The sequence below is a fragment of the Vitis riparia genome, chromosome 9, assembly GCF_004353265.1.
Source record: "Vitis riparia cultivar Riparia Gloire de Montpellier isolate 1030 chromosome 9, EGFV_Vit.rip_1.0, whole genome shotgun sequence".
In the NCBI taxonomy this organism is placed as follows: domain Eukaryota; kingdom Viridiplantae; phylum Streptophyta; class Magnoliopsida; order Vitales; family Vitaceae; genus Vitis; species Vitis riparia.
The window spans coordinates 20,762,283-20,774,009 of record NC_048439.1 but is presented as its reverse complement, the minus strand read 5'-3'; the positions used below and the strand labels follow the sequence as shown (position 1 = coordinate 20,774,009).

General features: G+C 29.2%; 1 protein-coding gene across 1 annotated transcript; it reads right to left on the bottom strand.

Moving 5' to 3' along the window:
• Positions 1–5,482: 5,482 nt before the first annotated feature.
• LOC117921467 (60S ribosomal protein L7-2-like) lies at positions 5,483–9,917 on the bottom strand. Its single transcript, XM_034839339.1, has 7 exons — positions 9,819–9,917; positions 7,495–7,682; positions 7,302–7,399; positions 7,153–7,210; positions 6,172–6,251; positions 5,972–6,074; positions 5,483–5,889 (listed from the first exon to the last, which is right to left on the bottom strand). The coding sequence occupies exons 2-7, from the start codon at positions 7,678–7,680 to the stop codon at positions 5,674–5,676; spliced, it is 741 nt and encodes a 246-aa protein (XP_034695230.1). The 5' UTR covers positions 7,681–7,682; positions 9,819–9,917; the 3' UTR covers positions 5,483–5,673.
• Between the last annotated feature and the right edge of the window lie 1,810 nt (positions 9,918–11,727).

Below are 11,727 nucleotides of genomic sequence, written 5' to 3'. Positions count from 1 at the left end.
ATTTCCAACATAAAAATGAAAACACTGCCAAAATCTAAAAGACAATTGCACAACATAAAGAACTTATTTTAAACAACACATTTAACAAACGTCACCAGTCTAAAAAAATCTACTAATAACATATGTAAATATATATTAAGAAAAACAATTATAATCATCTCAAATATCAACCTTACTTTGATTGGCGAAAACATAAATCACTTAGAGTTAGAAGGATTAGATAGAAAAGCATATTAAAAATAATTTACAAATATTAGTTCCTTACCTGAAACTTCTTTCTTCTTTCCCTTGCATTTTCAATTCAACAAAATATATAGAAAGTGGTTTAAAGCAATGACAATGATAACCTCACTTCTTTTTGTTTTTAGTATTATTTGAGTTGTATCATATTAAATTCTAATTGAGTGGAAAATGACTCGAATCTTTGCCTCACCACAAAAACCAAGTGCCTTGATTGAAGACCTTGACTTGGACAAAAAGGAAAAACTAAAAAAATAAAAAATAAAAAGGTGTGGATAGAAAGACCATGACTTGGCACTAAGTCAAGGTCAATAAGATTAAGATAAACATGAAAATTCATTTATGAATTAAAAAAATTATACTAATTCTAAACGTTAAAAAATCTAAACCGGAGGAAACAAAAAATGTAAATCAAGGTATTAGGAATAAGTTAAGAGCTTAGGTCTTTAGCATACAAAAATAGTATTAAATCCATAAGGTTGTTTGGTGGTGTAATTTAGAAATTTATAGCATTATTTGGCCTTTTTGTTTGAAAACAATTTTTAAAACCAAAGTTAAATAGAGAACAATTTCCAAAAAACAAATAAAAATTTTGTTCACTTGTTTTTAAAAGCAAAAGAAAAACATAAAGAAATAAAAATAATTTAAAAAATCATAAAAACAAATAAAGTAAACACGATCTCTTTCTTTTTTCATTTTCTCTTCACCAACCATACCAAAAATCATCAAATATGATCTTTTTCTTAATAACACATTTTTTTTTTATTTTCTTTAACTTATCTAAAAAAATTTATCAAGCAAATAGATTCCAAATCAAGTAATATTAAAATATTGGATTTATTCGTTTTCAAAAATAATTTGAAACTCAAAATCTATCCAATTAATACTGAAGAGTCATCAAACTCAAATCTAATCCAATTAATATTTAAAAAAATTCATGAAAGAAAAATTAAGATAGTTTGTATTTTTTTCATGACACGTCAATTTTTTATGAAGTGTAAACCACGTTGTTTGATTATAACCGATGATAAAAAGAACTTTATTCTATATACAGCATTAACCACGTTATCAAGTCAAAAAGCTAATCCATGTTTAAGTAAAACATCCTCTAAAATTAAAAAAAAAAAAAAAAATCTTATCTTTTTCACGACCCATCAATTTTGTATGAATTGTAGATCACGTTGTTTGACCATGACTGATGATAAAGGAAATTTATTCTCTATGCAGTGCTGACCACGTTATCAAGTCAAAAAGCTAAACAGTCTTTAAGTAAAACATCCTCTAAAATTTTAAAAATAATAATAAAATAAAAGACCTTGACTACGTCCTTTTTATTATTAAGATCATTCTACATCTTAAAAATAAGGAAATAATCAACTGGTCAAGAAATGAATTGATTATTACGTGTTCAAGTAAAACATCCTCTAAATTGATTATTACGTGTTCAAGGAAATAACTTCATTTGCCTAGATTTAATCATAGACAATGAATAACCATTTAAAATCAAATAATAACAGCCCATTTTTTTCTCAATCATGATCCACAATAAAGAATATTTATTTTTCATGAAGTGTAGACCACGTGGTAAAGTTTGTCAAGTTAAATAGATAATAAATAACTATTTAAAATCAAATTAAGATAGTTTGTATCTTTTTCATGAAACATTAATTTTGTATAAAGTGTAAACCACGTTGTTTGATCATAACCGATGATAAAAGAACTTTATTCTATATGCAGTATTAACCACGTTATCAAGTCAAAAAGCTAATACGTGTTCAAGTAAAACATCCTCTAAATTTATTTTTATTTTTTAAAAGTTTGCATCTTTTTCATGACCCATCAATTTTGTTTGAATTGTAGACCATGTTGTTTGATCATGACCGATGATAAATGAACTTTATTTTCTATCTAGTGTTGACCACAATAGATAATAAATAACTATTTAAAATCAAATTAAGATAGTCTATATTTTTTTCATGACACATCAATTTTGTATGAAGTATAAACCACGTTGTTTGATCATGACCAATGATAAATAAACTTTATTTTCTATCTAGTGTTGACCACAATGGATAATAAATAACTATTTAAAATCAAATTAAGATAGTTTGTATCTTTTTCATGACACATCAATTTTGTATGAAGTGTAAACCACGTTGTTTGATCATAACCGATGATAAAAGAACTTTATTCTATATGCAATATTGACCACGTTATCAAGTCAAAAAGCTAATACGTGTTCAAGTAAAACATCCTCTAAATTTATTTTTATTTTTTAAAAGTTTGCATCTTTTTCATGACCCATCAATTTTGTTTGAATTGTAAACCATGTTGTTGATCATGACCGATGATAAATGAACTTTATTTTCTATCTAGTGTTGACCACAATAGATAATAAATAACTATTTAAAATCAAATTAAGATAGTCTATATTTTTTTCATGACACATCAATTTTGTATGAAGTATAAACCACGTTGTTTGATCATGACCAATGATAAATAAACTTTATTTTCTATCTAGTGTTGACCACAATAGATAATAAATAACTATTTAAAATCAAATTAAGATAGTTTGTATCTTTTTCATGACACATCAATTTTGTATGAAGTGTAAACCACGTTGTTTGATCATAACCGATGATAAAAGAACTTTATTCTATATGCAGTATTGACCACGTTATCAAGTCAAAAAGCTAATACGTGTTCAAGTAAAACATCCTCTAAATTTATTTTTATTTTTAAAAGTTTGCATCTTTTTCATGACCCATCAATTTTGTTTGAATTGTAGACCATGTTGTTTGATCATGACCGATGATAAATGAACTCTATTTTCTATCTAGTGTTGACCACAATAGATAATAAATAACTATTTAAAATCAAATTAAGATAGTCTATATTTTTTCATGACACATCAATTTTGTATGAAGTATAAACCACGTTGTTTGATCATGACCAATGATAAATAAACTTTATTTTCTATCTAGTGTTGACCACAATAGATAATAAATAACTATTTAAAATCAAATTAAGATAGTTTGTATCTTTTTCATGACACATCAATTTTGTATGAAGTGTAAACCACGTTGTTTGATCATAACCGATGATAAAAGAACTTTATTCTATATGCAGTATTGACCACGTTATCAAGTCAAAAAGCTAATATGTGTTCAAGTAAAACATCCTCTAAATTTATTTTTATTTTTTAAAAGTTTGCATCTTTTTCATGACCCATCAATTTTGTTTGAATTGTAGACCATGTTGTTTGATCATGACCGATGATAAATGAACTCTATTTTCTATCTAGTGTTGACCACAATAGATAATAAATAACTATTTAAAATCAAATTAAGATAGTCTATATTTTTTTCATGACACATCAATTTTGTATGAAGTATAAACCACGTTGTTTGATCATAACCGATGATAAAAGAACTTTATTCTATATGCAGTATTAACCACGTTATCAAGTCAAAAAGCTAATCCATGTTTAAGTAAAACATCCTCTAAATTTTAATTTAAAAAAAATCTTATCTTTTTCACGATCCATCAATTTTATATGAATTGTAGATCACGTTGTTTGATCATGACCAATGATAAAGGAAGTTTATTCTCTATGCAGTGTTGGCCACGTTATCAAGTCAAAAAGCTAAACCGTCTTCAAGTAAAACATCCTCTAAAATTTTAAAAATAATAATAAAATAAAAGACCTTAACTACGTCTTTTTTCTTATTCAGATCATTCTACATCTTAAAAATAAGAAAATAATCAACTGGACAAGAAATGAATTGATTATTACCTTTACCAAAATGTCTTACCCTACATTATAACTTTTTTAAAAATAATATTGAAAGAAAATTGTCAAATAACACCATAATAAAAGGAATATCGATTTTAGTTCACACGACTATTTTTGTTTAAATTGAATTAAAATAAAAATAGTGAAATATATCAATAATAAAGGAAAATTAATTCCATATAGAAGAAGATATAGCATCCTTTGGTTAATCATTATATCAAGACAATTTTGCACATAATCTACTGTTATTCTTTTCTTTTTCATCTATGGTCTAAACATGTCTAACACTCGTTTAAAATCTCAATTGAAATTGATGAAAAAATATCATTCAATTTCAAAGCTCATATTCCAAATAAAAATTAAATTTTTTAATTGGTATATTCATATACATCCTTGAAAATAAGACTCAATTTAAAGAATTAAGACTAAATTTAAAAAAATAAAAATAATAAAACATTTGAAATCTTTTAAGATTTGAGGCAAAAAAAATGTTCACCCGATAACTATCATCTTCTCTTTGTCCTATACAATATTATTACTTAGCCAATTTAGACACTAAAGTTGTTCTTTTTTTCATTTTTAAAGAGATACACACATATATTATAAAATATTATAAAAGATCACAACTATATATGTGATAGTCAAACAAGTTTAGACCAAAAATCTTAATATAAAACATCCATTTGAAACTTGAACATGGTTTACACATAACATAAGAAAACAATTTAAAGACTGGTATTGTTTGTTTTTTAACATAATGTCGAGACTTTATATAATTTTCTTTTAACTTTTTTTTTCACTTATTATTCGTTTTTTAAAATTTTTCGACCAAATAAAAAAGTTAAAATATTTGACTTTTTAATGCATACTAAAAATAACTATTAAAACAATCCAACTAGGATCTCAGCATGGCCTCACCCTATTAATACTTACCACTTTACAAAAATAAAATAATAAAAAAAATCAACTTAATACTATTATATTGTATTAAGAGTGAAATTGAGTTCTTAAAGTTAAGTAGAAAAAACAAACACCATCTAAATTGAAACTAACCTTTTATGGGGTCAATCTAATACTAAACATTGTGTTTTTAGACATCCAAACATATCATATGAAGATGAATAGAAGTGTAAATATAGAGGTTTTCCAACAAGTTTGCTCCAAAAACCACAATAAAGAGGTTTACAAACTCAATTGAAGCACCATATATTGTAAGGGTAATTTTATAATTTATCCTACACACAAACATGCAAATACATATATATATTTATATGTATCTATACATTTGATTGTTAAAGATAGATTTCATTCTAAGAGGGTCATATGGAAAATGTTGTTAAGTGGCATACATAAATTTAAATGGCATATATAAATTTGACCTTGCAACACAAAAATTTGAATGTAAGCAACTATAATAGAAAATCACTCATTGATCAATTCCATGGATGCTGATAAAATTCTAAGAGGTAATAAAGTTATCTACTATCAAAGTCTAAAAACAAATATCAAATTAAATTTCTCAACACTTTGTTCATATTTATGACCCGAAAAAGAATTCTCCAACTTTATCAATTGCTAATAAGAAGCAAAAGATATCAAACTTCCAATAAAAAAAGGCCAAAAGTACCGCAAGCTGTCTAGTTCATTCTTCTAATGAGCTCATTGATGTAATTTTCACGGTTTCCAGCATCTCCTCCTTCAACATAGTGATTCCTCTTCTTCTTCAAACCACCCAATGGTGCCTTCAGTTTAATTGGCCATAGGAAGTTGTTGGCCTCCTTAAAATGAGGTCCAACAGTCATGATCTCATGAATAAGATCTTCCATGCAAATAATACCAAACTTCCCCAAAGCCTATCATCACAAAAGCAGGTTAGCAACAAGATATAGCAAACAATCGGTCATAAAAAACCAAGATACAGAATGACATAAAAACCTGTTCCACAATGGAGTTGTCGGTCAAGGCAGTTCTCTGCTTGTTCAACTTTCCGTACCCCCTCTTGTAAATCAATTCTCGCACACTCTTCAAATTGGGGTACCTAAAATATTTGCAATATAAATACATTAGAAATGAATAATATACAAGTTTAGACTTTTTATAGGATTTTAAGAAAAACAAAAGAGTGAGATACTTACCCATAAGTCACATAAGGCTCAACCCTGTGCAACATGTTCATTGTTGCTTTGTTCACTTTAAGAAACACCCCATTGAATATCTGTATTCAAAGAAGTGAATGAGAAGATCTTATGTCATCAAAGAACACTCCATTTTTCTAATGGGATAGCTTGCTTAGATTAGTAAGCTCATGATAAGAGACATTATATCCTCCTTGATGATGCATAACTAATCCATTTGACATAAAACTAACAATGTTCAATCACTAAGGAAGCAGTTTGTTAGATGAACTAATGATTCACCATCAAAATAGCATCAAGAATACAAGTTTGGGATATTTGATCTCGATACATTTAATTCAGCTTCTTGAGTACTATAGTTAGGCATTGATTTTCAACGTTTCAATCTAGATTATTTGCTCTCACTAGACAATTTGTTTTGGTTAATGAAAACTGTAGTTTGTCTTTGCCATTTGAGTGTCAAGCGTGTTTTATGGACATGATATGAATGCTAATGGGCCACAGTTCCATAACCTATCTCAGAAGCAATATGGTACAGTATCATGCATTGTACCTGGGCATAGCTAGCTGGTAAATACTGCCACTACTGTCAGAGTCTACTATCAAAAGCGTAGAAAAAATACGGATAATACCAATTTCTATCTGCCCAAAGTTTTCATCACAGCTGCAGTGCTAAGGTATAAGCATCTGATTCTGAGGTGAAACAAATATACATACATATATATATATATATATATATATATATATGATCTGATACAGTAAGAAAACAATTCTGATTAACAATGCAAGAACTAGCAATACTACTCCTAAAAAGGGCACCCTGGTGTTCAACCCCAATTCCCTACCCCACTATATCCTTTGAAGAGGAATATCTATATAAGATATGAGAAGAAACTTAACGCTGTCAAGCACAAAGCATGGTATTAGATTTATAACAGCCATATATTTCTCATTTCCAGATGCAATGGTTTGACATCTAACCTGTCTCAAACGCAAGAGCTGCAAAATCTTTCTCGTCTTCGGGTGCATAGCATTGATACTGAAAGTTCCAGAGTGGACAGGAATGAGAACCAGAATATTAATATGAAAGTAAAGGTATCAATGGAAATAACTATAGTCCAAGTGCATACCCACGGATACGAATAATAAATAGAAGTTTAGCCTCTGGGTCAACGTAAAATCCACCCTTCAGCTTCGCCTCACGCTTCAATTGAATCAGCTCCTTTTGCTGCATGAAAAATGTGTCGCCTATTAGTTAAAACTACCTAAATCTTCATGAGTAAAACAGAAAAACAAATACATGAGACAAAACTATGAGAGTACCTGCTTCTCGTACTCCTTTGCATACTGCTTAGCTCTACTGTAAATCAGTTTCCGATTCTCAGCATTCTTCTTCTTTTTCGCCTCAACCTCTTGCTTCTTTGCCAATGTCCATTCCTCATTCCTCTTCTGTTTCTTCAGCACAGACTCTGGAATCACTGGTCCTCCCTTGGCTTCCTCTTCACCCATCTCTATACCAAGCCAAAAACCAATCAAATGACAAATTCTATATTCATCACAAACCTTTTATAATTAATAAGCACTACAAAGACAACAAAATCTCAAAAGAAATATGAATACATCAAAAAGAGTAGAACCAGTGTTTTAAATGGCTAAAGACGATCTTGAGGCATTTTGTCTAAACAAGGTGAGACTTAAGCCTCATGGCAAATGAGGTGTAAGCCTCAACTTAAACAAATAAATAATAAAAATTATCAAAAAAATTAAAATATATACTCATAAAGTCACAAGAAAGTTAAATAATAAAAAGCACAAATTTCATAATGATTTTTTATAGGTAAACAAATTTTATAATGATAAAACTAATTATTTTTCATTGTTAATAGTTCTAATTTAATTTTTTTTCCTCATAAAATTTAGCTTTCTCTCATGATTTTATCAAAAATAATTTTCAACATTGCTATTACTAGCACTAATAGGACCCTCCAAGGAACATTATTATATTCAATTGCTATATCATCCTCCCCATTAGTGTTAATATCCACTCATCTTTCTTCTTCTTTATCCACCAATTGTAGTGGTATCTTTTTTGATCTATCAATAATTAGATTATTTATGAGATCAGCCATTAAAAAATAGTCAACAATTCCCTTATTCTTCTCAATCACTCTTTTTCCTTGCAATTTAAAAGATGGGTTAATTTCACTCACCTCCCTTGAGGTTTTAGCTAAATACAGTTAGTCCCCACTAATTTGAAAACAAAAAATGATAAAAGGAAGGGAGGTATTTGATGAAATTTCAAACCAATGAGATTAGGTGTATTTAGCCAAAACCTCAAGGGAAATTAATGAAATTAACCCTTTAAAAGATTAATTGGAAATCATCTAAGCCCTTATTTTGTAAAAGGCTTAACCAAGTAGGGACCCAATACAAAACTCATAAAATCTCTATCAAAAGTCTACAAAAGCATAGATGGTAGACCCATTAAAACTCATTGAAAATTGATACTTAAGCCTCTTATAAAATATATACCAAAAGCTCATAAAAGCTGAAGACCCTTTGGATATTGGAGGCTTAGGCCTCAAAGCTATAAACCTCGATAGGGTGAGGCCCAAGCCTCAATTACCCTATTTAAGGCGAGAGCCCTGAGGCTAATTTGTAGAGCCTTGATTCGAGGCCAGCCTCAAGGCGTAAGCCTCAACAGCCTTTTAAACATTGAGTAGGACACAAATTGGCCGCAGCAAATATGTACAAAAATTTTGAAAATTAAAAATAAACTAGATTTATTTGAGATCAGAGAAAGCTAAAAACCAAACTATTCTAATTCGATTATCTCTCTTTTTCAGCTCATTCTTTTTCCAATACCAGAACATATTGAAAAATAATATTTAGGGCTCCTTTTTCTTTACCCCACTTTCTCAACAACCAAATGAACTATACTAATTAAAGATTATCAGAAGGAGTAATTTAGTCTGAAACCCTGGATGTCCCTATAACCAGCATTTACATAGAAAAAGAAAACGGGAATCCTTAAAAAGCCATTTTCGGCATAGCTTGATATAAACATCTGGTTTAACTTAGGAAAGCTCACATTTTCTGGAAAAAACAGAAAATTGAACATTCAAACTTTTGTCAGGCACCAAATATACATGAAGAAATCACTGACTGGAAAGCAAAACAAAGAAACGCATTACCCTAGATTCACCAGAAGAAAAATCAAAGTCGATATTTCAGGGGCAAACCAGAACATAAAACAATACAAGATCCAAGGTTCTTCCACTTTGTCCCTTTTTTCAGGGGCAAACAAATCAACAATCACTTATAGGTAAACTCCAACTACAAAACCATGATTGGATGCCAGGAAAGTCGAGAGAAAAAAAAGGAAACTGAGATACCTGAAATATCTCGGTTTAAATGAACATTTTCATTCGTTTAGGAACCAAACCAGAACAGCATAAAACGTAACAAGATCAAAAGTCTTTCAACTGCTGTTCTATTTTCTCGGAAATCAACAAGAAACAATCACTTCCACCAACTTCATTCGAGTAGGAACCAAAACAAACCCACATAAACCGTAATACGATCCAAAATTATGCATTTCCTACCATATTTTCTAAGGAACCAAACGGAAAATAGCTTCTACTCACCGAGAGTGGCCCCTGTGATCAGTGGAGAAGATAGGAGTCTTGAGAATCAGAAGCAGTCTGAAAAGAAGGATAGTGAAATACTAGGGTTTTGTAGGGTTTGTTTGTGGCTTTGAATTCAGTCATCCAACGGCTCACATTTCTTTTCAGGGAGAGGTTAGATCCTGGCCGCAGGATCTAGGGGTTTGATATACAAATGTGTTCGTCGGGCCTCAAATGGGCCGGGTCCCGTATCCGGGTCCGGATCCATTATCTTGTGTATGGATCTGGGTATTGTTCGGCCCAAATCTCAAACCAGCTCAACTTAATCACAAAATAATAAGCTTGAGTTAGGGTTGAGAAATTCTAATATCACGTATTTAACAAATTAAAGTATGGAATTCAAAAAATAATCAAATTTTTTACCCATTTTAAACGATTTGAATAATCAACTCATTTCAGTTTAGCCCAACCTAATCAGAAACTATCAATTTTCAACCCGTTGCGAGGGTGGATTTCCAATTTAATCAATTTCACCTTACTTGAGATTATAACATGATCAGATTAATGTAAGAGTCTAGCATCCATAGCCAACCAATCCCTCTATAAAAGAACTCTCAAATAATTCCAAGAGCTTGTCTTGCAAAATTTTTAAAAAATAGTTGTTCACGCATATTTGAAAAACAGTTTTTTTAATTAGAGTGTCGGTGACAATGTTTTTACTTAAAATGTTTTTTATTTTTTAAGTGATTTTAGGAAAATTACCTTTTAAATGTTTTTTCAAAACATATTATAAGTTCCTAAAATTTATCAAATACTTGATTTTATTTTTTTTCAAAAACACCTTTTAAACTAAAAGTATTTTTTAGAGTGCATTTGACAATATTTCTCTTCGAACTATTTTTAGTAAAAGCATTTTTTCTAAAAGTTTAATTATCAAGTATTTCTTTAAGAAACACTGTAAGTGATTTTTCAATGGTATAAAAGTGTCTTTTAAATTTTATTATAACATTTAAAATACTTCTTAAATTAAGAGTTTGTTTGGTAGTGATTTTAAGAAGTGTTTTTAAATTTTTTAACATTTAAATTTATTTTATTATTTAAGTGTTAGATAGATTAAAAATGTTTTTTAAAATCACTATCAAACGTAATTTTAAAGTATTTTTTAAAGAGGTTTTAAACAAACTCTTAAAAATATGGTATGACGGACTCTTATTTCCTACGAGTTGTTATCCATTTATTTAAAATACAAAATCTTTTTCAATCATTACTCATAAATACTTTAAAAGAAAGTACTAAAGAGCTTGTTTGGAATTCGATTTTTTTAAAAGCTGTTTTCAAATTTGAAAATACATTTGGTAATTTCTTGAAAGAAAATGATTTTTGAGAACTAAGAAGCCAGTGTTTTTTGAAATACATATATTAAATGTTTACAGTTATGTTTTAATATAATTTTAGAAAATAATTATAGAAATATAAAGAATGATTAAAAATAAAATTTTAGGTTGGGATTTTGTTTCTCCTAAATCTTCGGTAACAAACCGAAGACGTGATTCGGAATGTGGTCTACATTCATTCCATCAATTTAGGAACGAGGATTAATGTTTGGAACCACGTTCACATCACTACCCCATGTTCTGTGCATGCTCGAAACATACTCAGTGATGGAAAGAGTCTTTAAAAAAGGGCAGAGCACTAAAGGGTAGGGTTTCCTAAGCCTTCAGTCTCTTTCAATCTTAAAAAACACCATCTAAGTGGAGGTTGAGAAAGGTTTAGAAGCACCTGAAATCTGAAAAATTGAAAACACTGTTTTAACCTATAAGAATGGCAATGGCAAGAGGTACGTTTTTTATTTGTTTTCAATTCCTCTTATGATCTAATTGCTATTTAAGGATTGTTATGAGCATGTTTAAATTATATATGTCTATCATTT

What these genes read in the sequence shown, in the direction of transcription:
- LOC117921467 (XM_034839339.1), bottom strand. Translation starts at nt 7,680, where the DNA reads ATGGGTGAAGAGGAAGCCAAGGGAGGACCAGTGATTCCAGAGTCTGTG. An exon ending in AGCTCTTGCGTTTGAGACAG is followed by an intron (nt 6,252 to 7,152) that starts GTTAGATGTCAA and finishes CTTTGAATACAG; the next exon opens with ATATTCAATGGGGTGTTTCT. An exon ending in ACAACTCCATTGTGGAACAG is followed by an intron (nt 5,890 to 5,971) that starts GTTTTTATGTCA and finishes TTGTGATGATAG; the next exon opens with GCTTTGGGGAAGTTTGGTAT.